General features: G+C 46.1%; 3 protein-coding genes across 5 annotated transcripts in view; all 3 read left to right on the forward strand.

Annotated features, from left to right (window-relative positions):
• Positions 1-420: 420 nt before the first annotated feature.
• LOC311350987 (uncharacterized protein) lies at positions 421-1,317 on the forward strand (the record flags this gene model as incomplete). Its single annotated transcript, XM_084471076.1, has 2 exons — positions 421-565; positions 833-1,317. The coding sequence occupies 2 exons, from the start codon at positions 421-423 to the stop codon at positions 1,315-1,317; spliced, it is 630 nt and encodes a 209-aa protein (XP_084327202.1).
• Positions 1,318-6,342: 5,025 nt separating this feature from the next.
• trim35-28 (tripartite motif containing 35-28) lies at positions 6,343-10,596 on the forward strand. Of its 2 annotated transcripts, XM_084472033.1 has the most exons (7): positions 6,343-6,660; positions 6,818-7,274; positions 7,371-7,466; positions 7,727-7,957; positions 8,068-8,090; positions 8,594-8,712; positions 9,637-10,596. In XM_084472033.1, exons 2-7 carry the CDS (start codon positions 6,849-6,851, stop codon positions 10,170-10,172), a joined length of 1,431 nt encoding a protein of 476 aa, XP_084328159.1. In that variant the 5' UTR covers positions 6,343-6,660; positions 6,818-6,848; the 3' UTR covers positions 10,173-10,596. The 2 variants fall into 2 exon arrangements, with proteins under 2 accessions (XP_084328159.1, XP_084328160.1); XM_084472034.1 differs by having other exon boundaries at positions 6,343-7,274.
• Positions 10,597-11,005: 409 nt separating this feature from the next.
• The window catches only part of megf8 (multiple EGF-like-domains 8), a 36,458-nt gene continuing 21,360 nt past the window's right edge, over positions 11,006-26,103 (forward strand). For both annotated transcript variants that reach the window (XM_084472023.1, XM_084472024.1), the window contains exons 1-23: positions 11,006-11,381; positions 12,010-12,199; positions 12,386-12,549; positions 12,859-13,068; positions 13,418-13,598; positions 14,492-14,580; positions 14,797-15,010; positions 15,540-15,723; positions 16,009-16,154; positions 16,773-16,883; positions 17,123-17,277; positions 17,390-17,491; positions 18,709-18,856; positions 19,378-19,541; positions 20,235-20,441; positions 21,076-21,276; positions 21,857-22,096; positions 22,300-22,418; positions 22,882-23,013; positions 23,607-23,720; positions 23,969-24,052; positions 24,401-24,643; positions 25,323-25,507. In XM_084472023.1, the coding sequence (XP_084328149.1) occupies positions 11,352-11,381; positions 12,010-12,199; positions 12,386-12,549; positions 12,859-13,068; positions 13,418-13,598; positions 14,492-14,580; positions 14,797-15,010; positions 15,540-15,723; positions 16,009-16,154; positions 16,773-16,883; positions 17,123-17,277; positions 17,390-17,491; positions 18,709-18,856; positions 19,378-19,541; positions 20,235-20,441; positions 21,076-21,276; positions 21,857-22,096; positions 22,300-22,418; positions 22,882-23,013; positions 23,607-23,720; positions 23,969-24,052; positions 24,401-24,643; positions 25,323-25,507 (3,613 nt within the window). In that variant the 5' untranslated portion in view covers positions 11,006-11,351. The remainder of the gene's footprint in view (positions 11,382-12,009; positions 12,200-12,385; positions 12,550-12,858; positions 13,069-13,417; positions 13,599-14,491; positions 14,581-14,796; positions 15,011-15,539; positions 15,724-16,008; positions 16,155-16,772; positions 16,884-17,122; positions 17,278-17,389; positions 17,492-18,708; positions 18,857-19,377; positions 19,542-20,234; positions 20,442-21,075; positions 21,277-21,856; positions 22,097-22,299; positions 22,419-22,881; positions 23,014-23,606; positions 23,721-23,968; positions 24,053-24,400; positions 24,644-25,322; positions 25,508-26,103) is intronic.

Genomic DNA, 26,103 nt, shown 5'->3' on the forward strand with positions numbered 1-26,103 from the left:
ATGGCTGGAACCCGTATGTATTGGGAGACAGAGACGCGGTACTCCCCTGTTGCTGATGTGATGCCACGCAACAGATTCCAATCCCTGTTGACGTCATTACATTTTGTAAACAACATGACAGTATCTGAGACGGAAAAGAAAGACAAACTATGGAAACTCAGACTGTGGCTTGATTCATTCAGAGAGAAATGCCTGCAGGTGGTACCAGAAGAGCACAACTCTGTGGATGAGATGATGATTCCTTTCAAGGGGAAATTCAGCAGCATCAAGCAATATATGCGAGGCAAGCCAAACCCATGGGGATTCAAAGTGTGGGTGAGAACTGGAATCTCTGGCATGATGTGTGACTTTGATGTCTACCAAGGCAGTGTCAACGGAATACGAGCCAAATCTGAACTTGGATTGTCAGGTGAGGTTGTGATGAAACTTGCTTCCACACTTCCAGAAGGTCAGAACTACAAACAGTATGCAGACAACTACTTCACCTGTGTTCCATTATTAGTGAAGCTCCTTGATCGGGGAATTCATTACGTGGGAACAGCCAGGCAGGTGCGCCTACCCAACTGTAACCTTGAAGACGAGAAGAGCTTGAAGAAAAAGGGGAGAGGAAGCTATGACGTCAGAGTGGAGGGGAATCACAACATCTGTGCTGTCAAATGGTATGACAGCAGGGCCGTCACACTTGTGTCATCCTTTGCTGGACCTGAACCTGTGCAGAAGATTCAACGCTGGGACAAAGCCAACAGAACCTACGTTGAAGTTGAGAGGCCTTACATTGTTGGTGCCTACAACAAGTACATGGGAGGTGTGGATTTGTTGGACTCATTTACAGCCAAATATAAGTTCCCCATCAAATCCCGTCGCTGGTACATGTACATCTTCTGGCACACCATCATCCTCGCTGTGGTCAATGCCTGGCTGCTCTACAAGCGGGACTGTAAAGCGCTCAAGATGTCTAGCAAAGAGACAATGAACAGGAGACAGTTTCAGGCACAGCTAGCATCCTCTCTCATCCTGGTAAACGCAACACTTCAAACTCCAAAGAGAGGACGGCCATCTTCAGGCAAAGGGAGCCCAGCAACACAGACAGTGACATCAGGAAGCCCTCTGAATGCTCAGAAGAGGCCATCCAAGAGATGTGCACACCTCCTATTGGATGTACGCAACGATCTAGTTGCCCATTTCCCAAGGAAGACAGAGAGAGGACGCTGCAGACACTGCAATAAAGGATACACCAACACACAATGCAGAAAGTGTGATGTTCGCCTTTGCTTTACAGACGACAGGGACTGTTTTTGGGACTTTCACCACCAATGAAAGTCTTCATGACCAATGTCATGAAAAGAAAAAAAGAGGGGGGAAAAACGTTTTTTAAGAGTTTTATCTTGTTTAATATTTTTAATATTTTTATTGTTTTTAATAAATGACTTCATAAAAATATGACTAATGTGTGATTATTATTAATGTTATATACTGTTAGGGGGCTAAGGAAGCAATCAACCCTGCAAATGAACCCTTAGTTGTTCTGAATTGTTCAGACAACAGAAATTCTGCTCCCAACTAAGCCCAATGTTGCAATATTACAACATTTCTCTAAAAACGTACATAAACATTTTTTTTTTTAAACTCTTTAATTTCTGCATCAAAGGCCTCCTAAAACAACATCTGAAAGGTCAATATTTTTTTTTTAGGTTTTTCTATATTTGGGTCTTACAAGGTTGCTATTAATAGGGTTTGGCAAGACATAAATCAAGATTGGCGACCAATTTAAGACATGCTCCTAATGTCAGAAACATGGAGTATAGAATTCTCTAATCCTCTCTCAGAGGACAGCCCCTTCCTCCTATCACTTCCCTCAAAACACAGACAGACACGCATGCAAACACACATAAACATGCACACATAGAGAACACATGCACACGCAAAGTTATTTTCACAAATTCACACCTGTGAAACTGTTTTTTTTCTCAAATGCTCTTTTTTCGGTCACATTGTGCATCTTCTCAATCATGCCGCTGTCTTTTATTTCACACCTTTTGTCATGTTCCTGTTGCATGCTGTGCACCTGCTGTATTTGTGGTAAAGAGCGCGGTGTGTGCAGGACATTAAGCTCTGCTTGACTAAGCACAGACTCATCACAGCACCCAATCTGTGCATGTAACCTTCAACCTGTATTGTTTTCTCTCTCTGTTTCTCAGAATTAATGGCCTCATACATGCAGACCTGTACACACACACACACACACACACACACACACACACACACACACACACACACACACACACACACCAATACTGTCAGCATTTACTACCAAATAACAGCTTTTACTCATAAATCTCATAAATCTCTCAATCTCTCTTTCTCTCTGTCTCTCTCTCTCTCTCTCTGTTTCTCTCTCCTGTATTTATTGTATTAAATATGACTTTTGTATGATTAATCATTGAACTTATTGAAAATGTGATCCCATGAACAATGAGCATGTCTTGTTATTAATCTATCCTGAAATAAAAGTGAAAGGGAGGGGGGTGCATAATTACTACATTGGGACACCCCTGTCCCCCACTAAGAATGTTCACCAATGACTGTACATTGACTGTGTTCATTGCTTGGCTGCTTTCTTTGAGAATGTTTATGAGAGCCCAGTGGGAGGATGTTCTCAATGTGCTGTTAACAGATTTCATTCCCTCTTACCTTCTACCTTTGCATAGTCGGGTACTTACCAGTGTGACTCATATTTCATTTTCATTCCAAAGGTTAACAGATGGCTGTGGCTTTGCTGGAAACGTTAAGGTACAACAATTGGTCACCTTTACAGGATGGCTTGGATGCTTCTGAGCCTGCCCTGGACATATATTGAACCGAGGGGCTTTTTATTAACTAATAGTCATGATTGGCCTTCATAGCATTGCATTCTATATGTTTTTACCACAACTAAATTATTACCTATGCCAATACAGTCTGCCACATGTAATCGGGGAAACTGACTCGGCTGAATAATTCAAATACAAACTCAAAACCTACACCTTTGCTCTCTCATGTGGCTCCTATAGGAGTGTCCCTCAGCTCAGTAGCAAACCCCTGCTGATGAAAGGTACTGGATGGGTGCCCGCATGTCCCTTGCCCACCCTGGTCCTGCTCTTACCATGTCTCTGTTTTAGTGTGTTGCTTTGATCGTGAGTGGACGCCTGTGCCCCATCACCTGAGGGCTACACGCTTGTCCACCAGGCAGCCAGTGCCCCATCACCATGGAAAATCCTCATAAAAATATCAATAATTGTACTTCAGCTGTTTGCTTGTAATACTATGTTTGTCAATTATGGCACCTATTGCACTCCTAACCATGACTTGAAGATCCCAAGTTCAAAGTTTCTTCCTGATAATTAGTGGAGTTTTGTCTTACCCTTTGGGGGCTAGGGTTAGGGGAAGTCATAAATATACAGTATGTCCTGAGATGAAGCATTATTTTTGCTGCTATCGTGGTTTCAGGGCTAGATATGACTCGAGGAGTGGTAGAGGTTAGACAGGATAGTGTTTTCAGAAACACAAGGTAGTAGATGTGCACTCTGGATGTGGTTCATGAAGCAATGCTACGCGGAGTGGTAAAAAGCCCTTATGGTTGCAAGGGTTTCATATCCTAAAGACTAAAAAGTTGTTGTTTATGGTTGAGCTTCCTGTACGTTTTTCTACCTGCAGGATCCCACTGTCTTAATTTGGGTATATATATATACCCAACATACTATTCTTTCTAAATCCTTCTCCTATCTTGGTTCACTCAGTCTTCATTTACATAAAAAAACATGTAATTATATATTCAATCTTACAACCTCTCCCACACCTGTATTGAGTACCTTCTGTCTTTCTCCGTGCATGTCTGGTTTTCTTTCTCTCTGCATGTCTGTATGGTTTGCTTTCTCTCTGCACATCAGTAATCATCTAATCACATGTCAAAAGGAAACCTTATTTTTTGCATATTTGTGGTACATGACTAACTAAATAACCAAGTAGATAAATGAGCTCCTCCAAGACCCCTGCACCACCACGGATTGACAAGAAAAGAATGTTTTTTGCTGTTGGAGGATGTTATAAATAAACCATTTGATCTAATGTGGTCTTCCTGTGTTTGCCAATCTTGTGGTGTTCAACTGTCATTCATTTCTTATCAAAGGATAAATCCCTGAAATTGATACAGCAAAAAGTACCGGTCGTGTGCAGTATGTCTTTCATCTTCTTTATCAGATTCAATGTGTTAAATTAGCTGAGGTAGTTTTTAATATTTGTTTCATTGTTTTGTTGTAGGTATATGCTGCTGTGTTATTTTTTTGGTCAGGTCCCGGACTAAAACGGACTGTAAAATGTTCCATGCATGTAGTTTGCGTCGAGAGAAAATATATAAACTATGGTATGCAGACATGCGGATAAATACTTGTTTTTTGTGAAGAGGACTCTCCCTCTTGGTCGGTGATTGTATTACATCTCTAACGACCTCGCCCTCGTTTGTGTCTGCACGTCAATCTTTTAGTCTATGCTCAGGCCAATTTATTTTATTAAAGTTATACATGATATACATGACAAGATGTGTTGCCAAGTAATTAATCCGATAACATTTTATGATTAATTTACGATTCCTGTAAGTCAGACAAGTTTTCATGGCAAAAAAAAATATTATTATTATATAATTAATTATAAAAAATATTATTATTATATAATTATTTCTGAATTCACCAGATACCTCAAAATCCCAAGATAGCTCTCTTTCACTTAAAGAGCCGGTGAAATCACAAATGCGTTTTTTATTCAATCAAAAATGTGTTTTGGGCTGAGAGTTTGAAGGAGGGGGGCGTTTTATCCCACGTTACAACACGCCCACTTCATGATACTTAGCCTACTTTTTTAGTAGGCCTACCGTCGTTGTGTAACTGTTATAATAGGCGATGTTGTGAAATGCGCCACACACCGTAGCGTTATACACTATAGGTGTCCGGGAAGCCTTATACCCTCACTCGGACGAGGAACTTATAAATATCGCTACACAGACGGAGCTTTACCTTCCACCCACACTGTGTTGTTTTTTTTTTTTTTTTTAATCTCTGAACAGCCCAACTTCCCACTAGCCTGATGCATCAGCCGCTTACTTCATTACATTTCATATAGGCCGTGTCCCAATTCAGGGGTTGCATCCTTCGAAGGATGAGTCCTTCGAAGGATGCAGCCTTCGTAGACCGCGAAGGCTGCATCGAAGGCCGAACGAGCGTTGTGGAATGGGACGGTCTAGCCTACGGAGCATTTCCGGATTGCGCAACCAGCCGTTAACGTGCTTTACCTTGCGTGACCACGCGCCGCTCCTGTCTCCTAGCAACCCTGACAGCTGCGGTTCAAACCGGACAGTGGAGGAGATATATGGAGCCAGAAATTATCATTTTATTGGTTATGTTTTATCTTTTATTGGAGGAGTGGGAGAAGATTCACCGCCGGAGCCGGCGGGTGAAGAGGAAGAGAGGACGTTGGCTTAACGTTAATTAGTTTAACGTTATATGTCTAGCGTTAATGTAATTGAACTTTGACAATAAAGTTACATATTTAAAATGGTCCCAACCTTACTTTTATATAAAAAAATGTTTTACGTAGTTTTGTCATTAAATATGTATTCGCTGCAGCTGCTGCTTCCGCTCTCTCCGCGCCATTTCTGAAAAAATATCCAACGCGCAATGAATGTTGGGATACGTGGGGCCGTGAAGGATGCATCCGATGCGTCCTTCAAATCCGGGAAACGAAGGCTGCATATCTCGGCCGCATTCGAAGGACCCTTCGAAATGGGACAGCACTTGACGCGCCGCTGTGACGTATGCGGTCTTCAAATGCGTCCTTCGAAGGATGCAACCCCTGAATTGGGACACGGCCTACAGAGATTCGTTTGCTTCCGGGAGGCGGTTGCTTCCGTTTGCTTCGACTAATCGCTGCTGCTTGGCGGTGACGTATGCTATGCGCCGGAAGCCGGCATCCATCTCGTCAACTGTTTACCGCAGCTTGGGAACTACACCGGTATTTCAGTTTGGGCGCTTCAGTTCGACGTCATCGCCCGTCATCGCCCGTCATCGCCACATCTGCTCGCTGATTGGTCCGTCCGCTCTGGCGGACGGAGCAAACCGAAACGCATTGCTAGTTCCCTGACTATATGGTTGAGGCAAATTAAATTTGCCGGAACCAGTAGGCGGCGCTAGCCTGGCTAACTTCCCACTGCCCAAGTGCCCAGACTTGTCCATATACACAGACGTGGTCCTGTCATGACGTCAGACAGATACGGAAGAGGAACATAACGCCACATGCGTTCGTTCAGCAGAGCGAAACGCGCACATAGTGTTGGGGAGAGTGGCAAAAACATAGGAATTTTAAGGCTGAGTAGCAGCAGCAACCGTACTCCACGCAGGTGAGGTCATCTCTTGGGATTTTGAGGTATCTCGTTGATTCAGAAATAACTGAGTAGAATTGTTTAATATATAATATATATAAAAAATATATAAAAATGGTCGTAGGGGAGTAGCCTTGTTATGGTGGAGGAACGACTAATCTCGCGAGAGGAAATATTGCTATCAGATCAAGCTCTAGCTGAGAGTTTACTCCTACAGAGATACTTCCGGGTGGAGTTCAAGACTCAACACTCTGGTAAAGAACTTATTTTCTCACTCATCCGAATTGCCCCTATTTTGTAAGACCCGTATAACCCGTGTATAAGACCCGTCATTCAGTAGTGTACGTTGAATATATCGCTGACACAAGCAAACTGACAACCAGATAATTATCGTTTCCTTGTATTTTAAAGTGAAAGTAAACCCGTATAGGGCCTCGGACCGATGGACGAACCTATGGACCAAGATATGTCTACAGGGCGCTCGCTTCTGGAACAGGACTTGACTTGTTCCGTCTGCCTTGAGATCTATCAGGACCCTGTGCTTTTAAGTTGCACTCATAGCTTCTGCAGCGAGTGTCTGAAGAACGCCTGGAAGTCCAATCTCAAGACGTGTCCCTTATGCAAGGCTGTCTTCGAGAGAGAGCAGCCGACCCCCAACCGTGCGCTCAACGACACCTGCGAGTCTTTCCGTAAGGAGAAACAATGGCACCACAGACACAATCCTGCTCAGCAGAGTATTTGCCGCATGCACGGAGATGAATTTCAGCTGTACTGTATGAAAGACCAAGAACGGCTGTGTCCTAAATGTGTGACACAACACGCGTATCACGAGATAGTTCCCCTACAAGACGGATTGGCCTACTGCAAGGTAAATATACGTTACTATGTTATGCCAGAATTATTATATCGACCTATGTATTTATTTATTTATTTATCCAACGTCTATGTGACTATCTGATTACAGGAACAACTTGACTTCAAAATAAAGATTTTGGAGAAAAAATGGAGATTGTACAAGAACAACACCAAAAGTTTCAGCAATACAAAGGAGTTCATCGAGGTAAAACCCCTCGCACACCCTCTTAAAGTGCCCTTACTATTATTTAGCTTCCGATAATTGCCAAACATTGCAAGGTTCAACAGCCATGTCCACACCCATTCATCCATCTGGGTAGACTGGACACTCAAGACACACGCAAAATATTGAAATGGCTGATCAACATCACACATGCTGGTCAAATATGGAGTCCCTGTCAGAGCCATTCATTCAGTCATCGAAAACGATGTACCACATATCCTATGTGTGCATCCTTCCCCCAGCACCAGGCCGTGCAGGCTGCAGAGAGCATCAAGGCTGAGTTCCAGAGGCTTCACAGTGCACTGGATGCAGAGAAGGAGGTCCGCCTGCAGGCCCTTGCAGCAGAGGAGCGGGAGAAGACAGGCACCATGGAGGCCATGGTCGCCCAGGCCAAGGAGGGTATCGCCGCTCTGACCCAACTCATACAGAATCTGAAGAGGGAGATGGGGGATGAAGACGCAACCTTCATGCAGGTGACTTGGTTGTTGTGGATGATGAGGACTGGCATTGTGGGGCATTCTTCAGACATGCTGTTGGGTGTTGGAAAAGTATGTCTAACTTACTCGTGTATGTTATATTTCAGAAATTTCTCGCCTTGAAGGAAAGGTAAACAGATTATCCTGTCACACACACACACACACACACACATACACACACACACACACACACACACACACACACACACACACACACACACACACACACACACACACACACACACACACACACACACACACACTCTGCTCATATAAGACTTACTGAAAGGTTCCTTTTTTCAGCACCCGTTGTGACAGACATTCACATCACAATTATTTTCCATACTGATGAGTACTATCAATATTTTGTTAAAACATATTCAGACAGATACATTCTATTATGCATTTATATTTATTTTTATATTTTAGCTTTTTTATTCAAATTCTTTGTTTTGAAACACAACACTGCTTGACCCCAACCTGTTGGCCAATAGACTAGAGCTACCTGCTAACCGATATTAGATTTGATACAACTAAAAAAATATGTAAATATCTATGTTTTTGATCCCAAGGGGGTGGATATATGGGAAATGGAAGTTGTCAATTGTGTTGTGTGTGTGTCGTGTCTCATAGCGCCCAGTGGCCTCACGAAGACCTCCAGCACCCTCCAGGAGCTCTGCTGGACATGGGAAAGCATGTGGGCTCCCTGGGCTTCAACATCTGGAAAAATATGCAGGCCCATGTCCAATACAGTGAGTGCATGACATTGTTATAGCAGGGCTTTAGATGATCTTTTTGGAGTCAGTTTTATTTTACACAGGACAGGCCTGTTGGACAAATTCTCAATTGAATGTTAAACTCTTAATTGTTTCAAACAATGTTCAAACCCAGAGGAATCTGACGTTTTATTCAACGGCAAAGGTCAGTTACATTTGGTTACATGTCAATGGCATAATATGTACAGTAAAACAGTAAAAAGTAAAACAGTAATCCGGTAGAGACCTAATTAGATATGATATTTCAATGTCGACCTAGCTCACTACAATGTGCTACTCTCCCTGACAAGTGGCTCAAGCCAGCCACCAAGCTAATGCTTGGTGTTTACTTGGGAAAAAATGTCTCCATCCTAGAGTGCTCTCACTCTCTCTCATCAACACACTGACAACAGACCGTGTGTACTCTCTGTTTCAAAACATGATCATTCACTGGCAGAAGGATTATTTTTGGCTTCTTGACTGCTGAATTCTCTAGTGTAATTAATCAGGAGTTCAAGAATATAGGTATTAGAGATGCCAGAAATACCGAAAAACTCTAGAATACACTGTCTAAATCCCAATGAGTACTAATGTACTTGTTTTGTAAGAGGTTTTTTTGGTGTACATAAAGTTTGCGATAGTTTTCACCAATGTACACATGGCAAGTCAGTTTAATATGTATTATATACAGTCTGTGCGTTACACCCACACTAACGTTATATCTGTTGATTATCAAATGTATTTTTCACTTAATAAAAACACTTTCAACCCCCAAGTTGCTATTTCATTCATGACATAACCTGAATTAATGTGACTAAACGTAGCGTGAATTTGGTTCTTCCAAATGCAATTCATGCCTTCTTTCATTAAACAGCAACCCTTGGTCTCTCTCTCTCTCTCTCTCCACCCCCCTCTCTCTAGACCCCGTGGTGCTGGACCCGAACACGGCCTCTCCCTGGCTGGACCTGACTCCCGACCTGACCAGCATGAAGGAAAGCCAGCAGCGCCAGGAGGTCCCGGACAACCCGGAGCGCTTCGACCCCTGCGTGTTCCTCATGGGAGCCGAGGGCTTCACCGAGGGCAAGCACCGCTGGGACATCGTCGTCGGTGACAACCCCAAGTGGATGGTGGGCGTGTGCGTCGAGTCGCTGGCCCGCAAGAAGAAGTTCACTGTGTCCCCCAAACGCGGCGTGTGGAGCATCGCCCTCAGCAAGGGCGTGCTGACCGCACTCTCGGCCGAGCCCACAAAGATCGAGGTGGCGACGCGCGTGGAGAAAGTGCGCGTCAAGTTGGACATGGATAAAGGGGAGGTGTCGTTTTGGCATGGCGGATCGCTGACGCACCTCTGCACCTTCAATCACAAGTTCAACGAGAAGATGTTCCCAATCTTCGGCCCGGGACTACAAAATACACCAATGGCTCTGGCCCCCGGGAAGGTGGTTCTACACACCTCTTGACGTTACCAAAGAGGCCACCCATGCTAAGAATGTATGCACTCACAGTACTGCTATTCCGGTGTTTCTTTTTATTATCGTGTATTGTTTTCTTGTTTTTTTCTTAATTTTATTTGTGTATGGCTCTTTTGGGGGAAAGTATTCAAAATCAAGTAAATACCTAGTATGTGTTGTCTACTCGTCACACATAATCAACACTCTAATCAATACATATTCTGTGGGCTTAAGACTGCTTATATTGCTTATATTCTTATATTGAGTGCTAATAGTAGTGTGGTTACTTTATTTAGTACTTTAACTACACAACTGATTAACTATGATAAATGCATAGGTTTAATTTGCTGGTTTGTTGTTAAATTCAGGTTGTCATTTGTATCAAAAGTTATGTTAACCTAACAATGATTTCCGATAAAGACAACTTATATTTTGAGAAGCTCAGAGTCTCTTGCTGTGATACGGAAGCTTTGTGAACTAATCGACTGTCACGATTTTGTCAAATGTGAAGTGGCATGGATTATTCTCGTTTACTACTTATTGATTGATGCAGTGTTCACAAAACTGAAGCTAGGCTGGCCGAGGCTTGTTCAACTGCTATACAGTTAAGAACCTGTATGCAAACCCAGCCATTTCTTTAAGATATATCTCATACTACCATTGATAGAAACTGCCCTAAAGGGTTTTCGTTTGTTGGATTTTGTGCAGATGTTGAAAACATACACAGTACGACCACCAGAGGGCAGTGGAAGCACGTAATATGTTCAACGGTGGCTTTTGTGTTGGTATTGGTAACGACTGGATTGTAGCCAGCTAAAACACCAAAACAAGATACATCTACCCCGACCCTAATGGAAACATCGGATACTGGTTTTAACTTTAGCGACATTAGTTATATTAGCTGCATTGTTGGTACATATTAAGACTATCCCAAGCGCAGACATATTTGCATTTCGCTGAATCGGTGTAATTCAGCGGACCGATGCCTGGTTTTTCCATCTGAGTGACAATTGCGCATCTGGATGTGGTCAAGCTAGCTACCGCTAGCTAGAGCAGAAGCTACCCTCTGCTAGCCCCTTCGTTCACAGTCGAACCAGTGTTTATGGACCAGCGGTGGCTACATTATATAGCACTGACAAACCGCCATGCAAGCTATCTAGTTTCAGATGTGTCTGAAAATGTAACTAAATGAAAATTGGACCAACGAGAGGGGTATTGGTGAGTACGAGGACGTTTAATTGCTATCCGATCCAATGGTCCTTTGCATTGATGTTAACGGTAACCGCTAACGCTAACGCTAGCCTTCTTTTTTTATAGCCTGCAGCTATGTCTTGCACTCTCAGGATAAACATAGCAATATTTGCAATGCAGTAGTGTGCAACCACTATACCATATACTGATATGTGTACGGTACGTGTGTGTTGTTATAGAATTATATCCCGCTGTAACACGTAAATATATCATCACAGTTACATGTTGTGGCAATGGAGGAGAAGCTAACGGTACCGACAGATCTGCTGCGCATCAAACACAAACACTAGGCTCAACTTAGTGAATTGACACATTCTGTGCAGGATATATGACATATTTCTAATCTAAACGTAGCAAATAATAACCAACACGGGTGTGTCATTCCACCCACTTCAGATCATGATATATTTAAGATGTCAAAAAAGCACAATCTGAGTGTAATGTACAACAAATATAAGATCTTTGTTCTTATGTCAGGGCTGGTCCCAGCAATGAGATCCTTTTGACACTGTTTGATTATTATATGTAATATATGTAATACAGCTTCAATAACCATTGGTGAAGTCATTGCTCATCCCTTTGCTCCTTGCTTTAGGTGGTGGTAAGGATGGCCCCTGTCCTCCCTGTCTCCCTGGTTCTGGTGATTTTAATTTTGACAGAGGCCCCAGGATGTTGGGCGGGAGACTGTAAGGGCCACAGGCAGGTCCTCAGGGGACCCCCAGGATATGTCACCGATGGTCCGGGGAACTACTCTGTCAATGGGAACTGTGAATGGCTCATCAAAGGTATGACAATCAATACACTAACATTTGGATTTATATTGCATAAAATAAAACCAGATACTATTTAATCTCAAATTAATATGCTATACATCTAGTTTAAAATCCATGTCATAAATCAAATAGCACCTGTGTGAATAGTGTATCTGAGCCAAATTATAATTGCATTGCATATCTTGTTTTTCCTGCTAGCTCCCAGCAACAATCATCGGATTGTGTTGAACTTCACCTTCATGGATACCGAGTGCACCTACGACTATCTGTTTGTGTACGACGGGGATTCCTACCAGAGTCCCCTCCTGGCTAGTCTGAGTGGCAACACTCTCCCACAACCGATGGAGGCCAAGTCTGGCAAGGTAATAGGAAAGCCAAGGGTACTGGGGGCAGATTGTGGCCTAAACCTCACCTGCTCTATTAGACAAGACAAGACAAGACAACGTTTATTGGGCAAGTATGCTCACACATACATGGAATTTGGTCTCAGCATTTATCCCATCCGTGAATTAGTGAAACACACACAGAGCACACAGTGAGGTGAAGCACACACTAACCCGGAGCAGTGAGCTGCAGCTGCCTAATTAATGATATGCATCGCAAATATGTATGTAGTTGTACTTGCCAATTTCTTCGGTGGTACTCTCAACCTTCTCTCCGCCCCCCCCTAGATGTTGCTCCACCTCTTCAGTGATGCCAACTACAACCTCCTGGGTTTCAACGCCACCTACACCTTTTCCCTGTGTCCCGGGGCCTGCGGGGGCCGCGGGCGGTGCGACTTGGCCACGTCCCAGTGCCAGTGCCAGCTGGGCTGGGGGGGCGCGGACTGCACCACCCCTCTGTGCTCCCAGGCTTGCTCTGCACACGGCGAATGTGACCTGGTAAGGGATGCCACTGGACCAAGTATACCTCTAACCCAAGTATACTTCTAACTAGGGCTATAAAGCGATGAATCGAATTCAAGCCGACATCGCGATGTAATAGAATGCGCTATGATGAATGCGATGATTTATTGCTTGTTTAGTGAATAATACAGAACATAAAGAAAAAATAATCACACACTAAATCGCAATCGCAATATAGGTTTGAAATAATCGCAATTAGATTATTTCCACAAATCGTTCAGCCCTACTTGTAACTGAAAATGTTAATTTGAACAAGAAATAAAACTGTTGATGGTGGTGAATCAACTGATCGGACGGGTCTTTCGTTTCGGGTGGGCTCTTGCAGAACAAGGAGAGCTGTTTGTGCAGTTCGGGCTTTGTTGGTCAGAACTGCCAGCTGGGTCTCCGCGATGAAAACGACGCAGGCCAGTGGTGGAGGGTGACAGAGGGGAACCCCAACATGCTCCCCAGGACCGGCTCAGCCGGGGTCTACCTCTCCCCCACCAAGGCCTTGTACCTGTTTGGAGGTAAGAACACAATGTTGTTTTTCATCTATGTTGAAACATGGAACTAGCCTGGACATCCAGACCCACATCTAGAAAGCTGTAGGGTCTGGCAACGAGTATTGAAAAATGGCCCTACTCGAGGGGCGGCCCCAAGCATGCATTTGAAAATATCACTGCGCGCAATTGGATAACACCACGACCAATCAGAAGAATACAAGGGGTGACGTATCCAGACTAGCGGAGCTAACCAATAGACTTGCCGTATCCGATCGGTAAAACAGCAACGCTTTTGGCCTGCCTATAGCAGATACACTGATGCGATTGGTTAATGTGCTGGGAGAGGGGCATCGGGGAGGGATTACTTTGCTGGTTCCCAGAGTGCCTTGCTGCGCAAATTCAAATTGTGCTCTCGCGAGATCTCTGAATTTCCAGGGTAACATGGAACATGATTTTAACTGATAACTTGAATCCAATTCAAAACTGTTTGCAGTGCTTTTTTTTTTTTTACATACATAGCTTATTATTTGCCATAGAGCACATTAAATACAAGTTTTACATCTATACCTATTCATACTGTTGTCTTGTTCAGATTGTTTAACATCTGTTCATCGGTTTAATGTTTACGTCCGTACTACCCCCCGGACAAATGCACCTAGTTTGATAACAAAAGCTACTAACATATTCTGTTGAATATTTCTCAAGTGGTCTTATTGAATGACTGAATGACTTAAGGAATGATTTGGATACGTGTAACTGCATAGTCCCCCTGTTGGGTTAGAATACATTGTTTTTGGGAGTGATTTGAATAAATACTTTTTATAACTCTCAAGTATGATTTTTGCCGGCTTTGTTATGCGGTAATGTAATGAGATTCTGAACTTAATGATAATAATAATACTATCTGTCTTTTTCAGGCTTTGACCTAAACAGAGCCCTTGGGGACCTGGTTAAATACAACTTCTCCTCCAACAAGTGGGACAACAGGACCTATGGCCACTGCCCAGTAAGTCACTTGGCTCACAAATAAAAACAAAACAAGTAAATAGCACCAAACTAAATAGATTATCCTTGAAACCGGAAAATACCATCTCGTCAAGTGGTATCATTCTTGACTTAATTTCCATTTTCATGCTGAATCTCGATTTTCCCTTGTCATCAATCAATTAATTTTTAATCTTTTAAATAATTTTATCATTATCTCTTACTCTGTCCTCAACAGACAGCTCGTCATTCCCACACAGCAGTGGAATGGAAGGGAAACATGGTCATCTTTGGTGGAGAGTTGGCCAATGGCTCTCTGGCCAGTGATGTCTGGATGTACCGCCCAGTGCCGGATGATTGGCAGCAGCTCGGCTTATCCCATTCCTCCGGAGCTCCGAAACTGGCCAATCACGCGGCGGCTGTGGTGGATCATTACGTTTATGTTTTCGGAGGTAGGTCAAGCAGTCGATGCTGTCCAAAAGTCTTGTAGTTATTTAGTCTTTGTTCACCAGAAAATGACGTGTAACCATTTGTTTTATATCCAGAGTTTCTTAGAATAAACTAATTATGTACTTGGTTGATTAAAAAAGACTTAAAAAAAAGTTCATTGTCTAGAGAGCGACAGCCGCGGCTATGAAATTGCTCTTGTTTTTCATCGCGCTAGCACACGATTAGCATTGTTAGCCATTGCCACTTTAATATTGAAAACCTGGGGAGGTTTTGTCTTATACGCTACTAGGTCAAGGTAATATAATAACTCCCGTGCAGCATGCTGGGTAATCCCATGCTGCACACAGCCCTGGACGCCACACTAGTAATAATTACTACTTATCCCTCATTTAATGAATCATTGTGATTTTTGAATAAGGAACATGGCCCTTTTGAAATCTCGGAAATGACGCCGGCTTATCGTGCTGAGGCCTTCGTCCCCACGAGGGCCCGAGGTAGGCGGCCTCACGAAACCTCCTCACCTGTTGCTAGGTCGTACGGAGGAGGACATGTTCTCTTCCACGCTGCACCGGTTCGACCTGCTGGGCTCCGGGCTCTGGGAGACGGTCCAGGCCACCGGGGGGAAGCCTCCCGCCACAGCCGGCCACTCCATGGTCTTCCACAGCCCCTCCAGAACGCTGCTGGTCTACGGGGGCCACCGGCCTACCACCGCAAGGTACACAGGCGCACATGCGCACACACGCACACACGCACACACACTCTGGTGGTTATGGATGTTGTCACTGATGAACTTCCCTCCTTATTTTCCTAATGAGTGTATATACCGAATGCTAGTTCTTCATGGTTACGAGTGTTTAATTAACACTTTCACAATCACAGTGATTAAATGAGCAATTGCCTCTGTTGCAACTAAAGAGTCCAAGAGATTAGAGAAAAATAACAAGTACAGTTTGAAGCACCATCGGTAACTACCAGACCCCCCCCCCCCCCCCCCTCCCAGGTTCAGTGTCCGGGTTAACAATACGGACGCGTTCCACGTAGACCGACGCTTCTGGACGGCCTTCCGCTCTCGCTTCCCCGCCACGGGACCCAGGGAGAGGGCCTTCCACTCGGCCACCGTCATCGGAAACTACATGGTGGTGTACGGTGAGTTGTAGACCCAAGTGCGACAGAGGAGATGAACCGTCTCTCCCTTCCTTTTACTTCCCGCCCTTTCTTTTTTTTTCCTTTCCTTTTTTTTTTTTTACTTGGTATCACTCTATACTGATCCAGGGGGTTTCCTAGATACAAAGAAGGCTTGGGTGGTAGCTTTGGGTAACGCCGACTCAAAATTGACTTGATGACATCTGTCATTTTGCAGTATTACATTCCTAACTAGCCACGCTTGTCTGATTGCTCGCCTCGCCCGCCGAGTTGACCTGTCCCTCTAAAGTCACCGTCCAGGCAAAAACTGGTTGCTATCTGCCTTTCATGGGTGGTTTTGATGCACCGTTGGTGAAGTGCACGGGAACGTCCACGCACGGCCACGGCGTTTATAGCAGACACCCAGTTTGGGCACTGTTCTCGCGGAGCTTCGAAATGTCAGCAGTGCGCAAACAAATCACTGTATGATCCCTGCAGAGTGGCCGTGATTACGTGGCTTTTGGTTCCCGCCGCTCGCACAGTTCACATGGCACGGCAACTGACAAACCAGGCTTGATATGAGGGCGGCGCGAATACAATTGACTCATTGTGGTTTTTTTGTTTTTGTTATTTTTAAACCAGGCGGGAACGTCCACATTCACTACCAGGAGGAGAAGTGCTACGACGAGGAACTGTTCTTCTACCACCTGGGCTGTCACCAGTGGGTCTCCGCGGGGGAGGGGCTGTCACTGCGTGAGTGGAGAGAGAGAGAGAGAGAGAGGAGAGAGAGAGAGAGAGAGAGAGAGAGAGAGAGAGAGAGAGAGAGAGAGAGAGAGAGAGAGAGAGAGAGAGAGAGAGAGAGAGAGAGAGAGAGAGAGAGAGAGAGAGAGAGAGGCTGTGATGATGATGTCACATGCAGGAGATTTATACGCTCTTGATACAGACGATACGAGGGCGTGGTTAACGTTCAGCCATTGTTGTGGTTCTCTTAGGGGGAGGGGAGTCGGTGAGGGGCCGGTACTCTCACGTTGCCACCGTGATGGAGGGCAGGGTGCTGCTGGTCGCCGGGGGTTACAGCGGGGTGGCCCGCGGAGACCTGGTGGCCTACAAAGTTCCGCTGTTCGTCAGCAGTGACTTCGGAGACCGGGTGAGTCGGGGAAGTTGACGTGCTTGTTGCTAAGGCACGATCTGCGATTCAAGAGCGCAGACTAGGTATTGAGGAAAATGTGCATGAAACATAATGTGCGTGTGTCTCCCAGGATGCAGTTTGTAAGGAAGCACCGGATGAGAGCATGTGTCTGAAGAACCCAGAATGCAGCTGGTGTGAAGGCCGCTGTCGAGAGTACCAGCCCCTTAATCCGGTAAAGTATTTTTTAATATTAAATCTGCTCCTTTATGTTTACATTTAGGGCATTTAGCAGACGCTTTTATCCAAAGCGACTTACAACGGTTAATACACACCGACGGCGGAGTCAAGCGTCGGCAAGGCGACAGCCAGCTGGTCAGGAGCAGTTAGGGTTAAGTGTCTCGCTCAAGGACGCATCGACACTAGGAGGAGCCGGGGATCGAACTAGCAACCTTCCGTTTACAAGTCAACCCCGCTCTACCTACTGAGCTAAGCCAACCCTTTATGTGACTCCTATAACCAAACACATCTAAGTGTTTGGTGTTTGTCTGTGATTTTCAAAGGGTCAAACAAACACCTGATGTGATCCTTCAAGAAAAATACTGTATTGTATATTTTTTTCCTTTTGAAACTCTTTTCTATTCATATAAATGCTTTTTATTTCATAGAAATGCTAGAGAATATCTTTTGATGTATCTGATGTCACCCAACCGTGTGAGGGCTGAACGGTCATTAGACCGTAATAATACTCTATCTGTCTGGGCAAAGGTTGACTGGTGTCCCGCATGAAAGGGCTTTTGTGGACACATTGTGTAACGCCACGGCCTTTGTGGACGGCAGCGATGTATTTAATGTCCACGTCCGGGTGAGGGTAAGGCTTCCCGGACACCTATTGTGTAACACTATGGTGTGCGGTGGATCATGAACAACATCGCTGATTATAACGCTCATAACAGTTACACAACAAAGGTACTTACAAAGTATCATAATGTTGCCGCTGGTCGTAACCATAGGGATAACTCTTTCCTAAAACTATTTTTAACTGTTTTTTGTGTTCAAATTCTGTCTGAAACAGTGATTGGCTCTTTAAGCACTTATTGTATTTAATTGTATATTATGGCCTTTTCTCAAATTTGATTGATTCATTTAATGTTTGTTTCAGACAGACGGAACACACCCAATTATATTCAGTCGATTTGGTTTTTGCCATTGATCTCCTTGTAACCGCGTGATGAATTCAGTTTGACGTTCGAGATTGGCCTTTTTGTTTGCGAGCAAATATTGACCAACTAAGACCCCCATCGTGTACTGCTCTCTGTGTCTCGTGCCAAGCATCCGTAGACCCACGGTTGTTCTAACCCTATCCCTGACGCACGATGGGGGTGGATCCGTATAGGGCTCCCAATGAACCATACCCAGCCACTGACGTGTTGTCGTCCGTCCCTCCTGCAGTGTGGCAGCACAGGGTGCCTGGGCCTGGCCCGCTTCCTGTCGGACTGCCAGTCCTGCCTGGTGTTCAGCGGCACGCCGGCCTCGCTGGCCCGCGCCCCGGGAGACTTCGGCTGGTGTGTGCAGAACGAGTCCTGCCTCACCGTCTCAGGTGAGCCCAGGGAGAGGGAGGGGACGCCGTGAGATTCAGGGCGCACTCACACTAGGCAAAGTTGCCCTGTACCGTACTCAAGTACGATTGCCCCCCCCCCCCCCCCCCGTCCCCTGCACTGTGCCGCTGGCCCTGTGCTCACACCAGGCAATCTCAACCGGGCCTGAGTACGGTTGCCTCTTGTCTCTTGTCATCCAGCTCAGGTGTCGGCTCATTAGCATCTGTGCCGTGGCCTGAGCACACCTCTCCGAAGTGTACTGAGGCCACAGGATTGAACTCTACTGGAGTACGGACGGCGTGCTCACACTAGTCAAACGATCTAGACTTCAGGGGGCAAACGTACTCGGGCACGGTACAGATGGCCTAGTGTGAGTGCGCCCTCACTGGTCGCACTGTGAATTATCACAATGAAAGGGAGGGAATGGAACGGTAATTGGCCCAAGGGGGAACGCGTTGTGCACGTGCACGGGGGGTGTCGGCAAGGGCAATGAGAACCGCTGCGTGTGCTTCCGCTCCGGCAGAGCGCAGTGCGTGCCGCGTGGACCAGATCTCGGGGGCGTACGGCTGGTGGGGGGAGCGTACCCGCTTCCTCACCGCCCTCAACTCCTGTCGCACCGACAACGATGTCCCGGGACTGCACCTGCTCACCTTCCAGCACCCCCGCAACGACTCCCAGCCGGACAAGGTATGGACGACCCCCCCGACCCCCCCCGACCCCCACACCACCCCCCCCCACCCCCCACCCCCCCCCCCCCCCCCCCCCCCCCCCGTACTGTTCCACCACCTGCTCTCCTGCGCTCTCTACCGAACCCCCCCCCCCCCCCGTCCTCCTTCGTGGTCGCCCCACCGCGCTGCTGCTCGTCCAACAAACGCAGTGCTCCCACCTTCTGTGTCCGCCTACGCAGGCTGCATGGACCTACCCTCTATTATCTAGAAAAGCTTGTATCGTCTTTCACAGCATGAGATGTCATTATTATTATTCATATTGTGTTTATCCCTATCCCCATTTATAATGAACGTTGCATTGGCGTCTTTTTGTCTTTTCATCTTAAAAGCGTGTATCTTCCCCTGTTTTCCCACTGCGCACGTATAGAGCTCCAACCTCCCCCTCCTCCTCCTCCTCCTTCCCCCCAGCCATTTGTTTTTCTTTAGATGGTCTCTTATCTCAATAATAATTAGGATTTAATTAATGTACCTGCTAGCTCTGTAGTGGATAGTGCTTTTGTTGATGTGTTTCCATGCATCCCTTTATCCACCTACGCATCCACACACCCATCCCTCCATCCACCCACCCATCCATCCTTCCATCCCTCCACCCATCCATCCATCCCTCCACCCACCCGTCCACCCATCCACCCACCCGCCCACCTTCCCCCAGGTGTCCATCCTCCGCAGCACCACCATCAGCCTCAGTCCCACCACAGAGATGGACGTGGCCCTGCAGTTCCCCGAGGGCTTCATCCACCCGCTGTGGGGGGCGCCGCCGCCGGCCCACCCGCCCACCGACACAGTCTCCATGTGGGCCCGCATCCAGAGGCTCCACTTTGAGGCCCGCATGGCGCCGGGGCCCGCCTCCAGCCAGCTGGTGAGAGCCGCGGAGGGGACACGCAATAGAGCTAGAAGACGAGGACAGTTAACATTTGTACATTTGTTTTTTACGCACACTGGTTCAAGAGTTTACTTCACACCGTTTTATGATTGGCACAATTTTACATTAAATTACTGAAATATCAGGTATTTTTTTTTTTCCCATATATTTCATTTTGGCATATGCGTTTGTCGTTTCCCGGTTGCCAGATTGTGAGTAATGTAGTAGTTGAACAGACACGCATAGAGTTAGAAAACAAGGACGGTTAACATTTGTACATTTCCAGAATGTCTAGATTGAAGTAGAAAACTTAAATATTTGTAACATAGTTAATGTAATATAATTGTATAATTATATTATAATTATATTTAATATTTATTTGATACTGTTCAACTGAAATACTGGGTAATCATATCATATCTTATCGACAGTAGTCAGTCTGATTTGATGATCTGGTTGTTTTCCAGGCCAGGTGTCATCTGTTGTTGACATTGTGTTGATTGGTTGTCGTGTGTGTGTGTGTGTGTGTGTGTGTGTGTGTGTGTGTGTGTGTGTGTGTGTGTGTGTGTGTGTGTGTGTGTGTGTGTGTGTGTGTGTGTGTGTGTGTGTGTGTGTGTGTGTGTGTGTGTAGGAGGTGGTGGGGCGCTGGGCCGCCCAGCAGGAGAAGGAGCTGAAGCTGCTGGGACGTCCCGACGGGGGCCGGCTGTTCCCTAACCTGACGCGGGGGAACCACTACCTGGTCCAGGCTGAGGGCTACCTCAACAACTCTGGCTCGGGGCAGACCAGCGAGATGGCGCTGATCTGGAACCGGACCGCCCTGCCCGGTGGGAGTGTGAGTACAGCCCCCCCCCCCCCCCCCCCGAGACACTGACCCCCCGAGGACAGATCAGCCTTTAACATTGTTGCTTAAAGTACACACGATTTCTATGGACGTTTTTTGAAGTTACATTAACGTGTATGTGTTTTTTTGTGATGGTTACAGAAATCGGTCTATTAATATTGTTGCAGTGTGAATTTGATTTGCTTTATTTTTAGTGCTGTTTTAATTTGGTCCCTGTGTGTTTGTCTGTAACTGTTTGTCTGTAAATGTGGGTTATTGTGCTGCTGTCTTGGCCAGGTCACAGGTTTTTCTCCTGGTTAAATAATGGTTAAATAAATAAAATAAATACAAATGTTCTGATGATCTAAGCAAAATTTGAGCTGGTATTTATCCATTGTGATTTGTTTTCCATCGCCTCTCCTTAGTTTTGATACTCTAGTCTAGTTTATTGCACTTATACCAATGTTCAGTCATACAGGCGGTGGTCGCTCACTTTTAACGCAACACCTACTAGGAGAGATTTCCTTTTCCTGTGAGCAGCTGTTCCCAATGGTCAGTCTGTGACCTCCTTCCTCGCCTCTCGTCTTCGCAGGAGATCTCCTTCCTGTTCCTGGAGCCCTACCGCTCGGGCTCCTGCTCGGCCTACACGTCCTGCCTGGCCTGCCTGTCGGACCAGTCCTGTGGCTGGTGCCCCTCCCTGGCCCGCTGCCTGCTGCGCTCGGGGCCCCAGCCCTGCCTGGAGGAGCAGGGGGAGGGGGAGCGCCACCTGCTGCTGGCCCCCCAGCACTGCACCCTGTGCGAAGAGTACAGGGACTGCTCTGCCTGCACCCAGGTGTGTGTGTGTGTGTGTGTGTGTGTGTGTGTGTGTGTGTGTGTGTGTGTGTGTGTGTGTGTGTGTGTGTGTGTGTGTGTGTGTGTGTGTGTGTGTGTGTGTGTGTGTGTGTGAGAAATGATGGTACCGTCCAAGGTATACTTTGGATAGGATGCTGTAAAGGTCTCATTTGTCACTGAGGCCCTGTGGACGTGTCCCTGCAGGACCCCTACTGTGAGTGGCAGATCAACTCCAGCAAGAAGGGGGACTACCAGTGCAGCCGGAGGGGAAGGTTGGATGGATCCATTCGTGACCCAGGGGGCTGTCCTAAAGTCTGTAACCAGTAAGTACTTAACATCTTTTTTTTATTTTACCTACACTGGTTCGAGAGTTTACTTCACACCGTTCTATGATTGGCACAATTTTACATTAAATTACTGAAATATCTGTTTGTTTTTTTTTCCATATATTTCATTTTGGCATATGCGTTTGTCATTTCCCGGTTGCCAGATTGTGAGTAATGTAGTAGTTGAACACTCACCTAGACTCAACAAAGATTGGACAAATAATCTCCCAATAGTCTGGATAGCTTCATATTTTGTGTTTATCCTCACCTTTGCCTTGTAAACCTCCTATTTCATTTTATATTTAACTATTACTCAGGAAGATCACCTAGCTGACAAAACAGCAGCGATTTTCAGCAATCCTACGGTTGCATAATCAAACAGCGTTTGCCTTGTTAATGCCCAAAAGAGGCACTACACTAACAATGTCCCTCCCTCCCCCTCCCGCCCCGCTGTGTGCAGGAGAGGGTCGTGTGCCGAGTGTCTGTCTAACTCCAGCCAGTGTGCGTGGTGTGAGTCAGCCCAGGCCTGCTTCTACTTTGCTGCTTACCTCACCAAGTACCCCTACGGAGAGTGCAGGCACTGGTATGACAGGTAAAAAAACCAACGCTACCTGGATGGCCACACACGCCTTTACTCCTACTCTGCAGCGGGTCTACTTTGGGAGCGTGTTTGGGATGCAGCGTTGGGGATTCTGACCCTCCACACATCAGCCAGCCGATACGATACGATGCGATATGATGCAACTTTATTAATCCCCCCCGTAAGAGAAATTTGTTTGTTGCAATAGCCCAGCAGCAGTAGAAAAACACAGAATAAAAAAGAAATAGAATACAATAAGAATACAAAGTATTAATACAACAAAAGTAGACACTAAGGGAAAATGCTAAACAAAATGCTAAAGTAAGGAGAAGACAAGACAAACAGAACAAACAACAACAAATGGGGCAAACAAAATAGACGGTATAAACAGTATCAATTATAAGTTATAAAATATAAAAAAGTGTAAATTGTAAATTATAAAGTGTAATGTATAAAGTGTAAATTATAAAGTGGCATTTCTGGAAGTTCCAGAAATGCAATGTAAACAGAGATGCAATGTAAACAAAGAGGAAAAAAAGAAAAAAGTAAAGTCGTCCTCATAAACCCATCTCTCTCCCCCCCTCCTCGTCTCCTCCTTCGGCTAGCGTGCACTCGGTGCCCCAGTGTAAGCAGTGCGCGTCCATGAACACGTGCAGCGACTGCCTGCGCACCTTCCAGTGTGGCTGGTGCGGCGACCACAACAACCCCACCATCGGAAAGTAAGTGTTCGTGCAGATAAAGGTGTTTCATGATGATGATGATGATGTGGAAATAGCCACCCATCATGGTTCCTGTGTATGTCCCGTTGCAATATTACTTTTTTTACTATTGGATATTTATGTATACAGTATGTGCCATTCGGGATTTCCCTTATATTTCTCAAACTTGTTTTAATCTGGCACTGTATATCCTGTGTACTGTATCAGGTTCTCAGTGGCGTTGTGTTTCCTCTGTCCTCTCTCCCCAGGTGTCTGAGAGGGGACTGGGCCGGCATCGACGACTCCTCTGCCTACAACTGCAGCATGGCGGTGGCTGAAGCACGCGCTGCAAAGTAACACACTTTGTTATTACTACATTGTAACAATACCGTCACTATTACGACGCACACACACACACACACACACACACACACACACTTTGTACCACATTTTGCCGATTGTTTTCATGAAGATATCAGAAAAACAAGTGATTGAGTTAATACCCACCTGCTACATCCCAGCTTAGTTAAGTTAAGTTATCCTTTATTGTCCCTTTTTGGGGGAAATTCCAACTCCTTAATCAGTAGACCACGGATGCCCTAGCTAGGCTAGGCTAGGCTAGGCTAGGCTAGGCTAGGCTAGCTAGGGCCTCCGAGTTGTCTGACCCCCCCCCGGTGCGTTCCCTCCGCTCCCCCCCCCAGCCCCGAGCCGCAGACCTCGGCCCCGCCGCGGCCCATGGAGATGGAGATGGAGCTGGAGCACCTGGGCGGGGAGGACCAGGAGGACGGCGTGTGGTCCTACCCCACCTGCCCCGACGTGGAGGAGTGCCGCCTGGGCCTCCACAACTGCCACGCCTTCGCCACCTGCGTCAACACGCCCACGGCCTACGAGTGCCACTGCGAGCGGGGCTACACGGGCGACGGCACCATGCACTGCAACCAGACGTAAGGGGCCCGCCCGCACCACGCTGCGTGCCAGCTTTGACTCCAGGGCCAGGGGCCAGGCGGTACCTCCATATTAACCTTTAGCGTGTTCGCATGGTGTCGGGTGGTCATGTATGAAAGATATTGACGTATCATGCTACCACGTTTTATAGTATATCTGAATCACAATGGGTGGCAGGATACGCGCTTCAAATAATCAACTATGAGGGTTGAAACGTCAAAGAGAACGGAAAACCAGTTTTAGTCTGATACCGTTTCTACCCACAGGTAGACGATTTATAATGGTATTTTAAATTCATAAGCATATATTGATATTGATAAAATGATGTCATGTAAAAGGACACCTTATTTCCATCATAATACATCTTTCCACATCCCCCAGCTCTACTATTTACTGTAATTATTTAGTTATTTAGCAGACACATTTATTCACAGCAACACTTTAATGCTGTTTGAGTTTGAACCGTGACCCTTTCAGCTTGGACTCAAACACCCTAACCACTGGAACTCTACGGTTTCCTCTCACCACCGTCCTGCCTCCAATAGGGATCAATCGTCACAGAAATACCTTTTATGTGGCTGCGGCGTCCTCTCATCTTTCTTGCATCCCTGCTCCCTACCTGTGTACCCATGGCTCTCTACGTATCCACGTGCGATCCCGCACCCCCCCCCCCCACAGCTGCTACAACGAGTGCCGCGAGGGCCGGTGCAGCGGCAGCCCGCGCTTCGAGTGCGAGTGTTCCCTGGGCTGGACGTCGGACCCCGCCACGCTGGTGCTGAGCGGCGTGGAGTGCGACGTGGACTGCGGCTGCAACTTCCACTCCACCTGCATCACGGCCCCCGGGATCTGTGACCAGTGCCAGGGTGAGTCCGTCCACACGGCAGCCTGAAGGCGCTCCCGGGGCGGACCAGAGCATAGCCCCGTGTGGTCCAGGGAGGAGTGTGATGCTGCGTGTGTCGCAATCGCAGAGAATCACATCAAACCAAATGGCACAGGCAAAGATGTAGACGAGAAAACATTGAGATTGGGTTGATCCTGTCCAGATAGAACTAGATCTAGAGACCATGTCTTCTCATTTCGGACAGTGCTGGTCAATGTCATTAAGCGGTATCTCTCTTTGCACTTTGTTGAATCGCCTGTCAAAAAAATGGAAGTATTACTTGGAGCACGGGCTTTAGAATAGCGGTGAATTCAAAAGAGTTTTGCGTAAGTCACTTTGGCAAGGATGAATGAATGAATGAATTAATGAATGCATTTTAATTGGTCGTAACCAAAGGGTAGGGGCAGAAGCTTCATCTTATATCAGTGTGTTTTTGCATATACATGCATACATTTATATATATATACATATATATATATATATATACACACACCTACATATACCTAAGAGGGTCAATACTTATATCCATTTCCACCATAAGATGGAACATATCCTAAATAATGATGATAAACATAATGA

This window comes from Micromesistius poutassou, assembly GCF_964030765.1.
Source record: "Micromesistius poutassou genome assembly, chromosome: 8".
Classification (NCBI taxonomy): domain Eukaryota; kingdom Metazoa; phylum Chordata; class Actinopteri; order Gadiformes; family Gadidae; genus Micromesistius; species Micromesistius poutassou.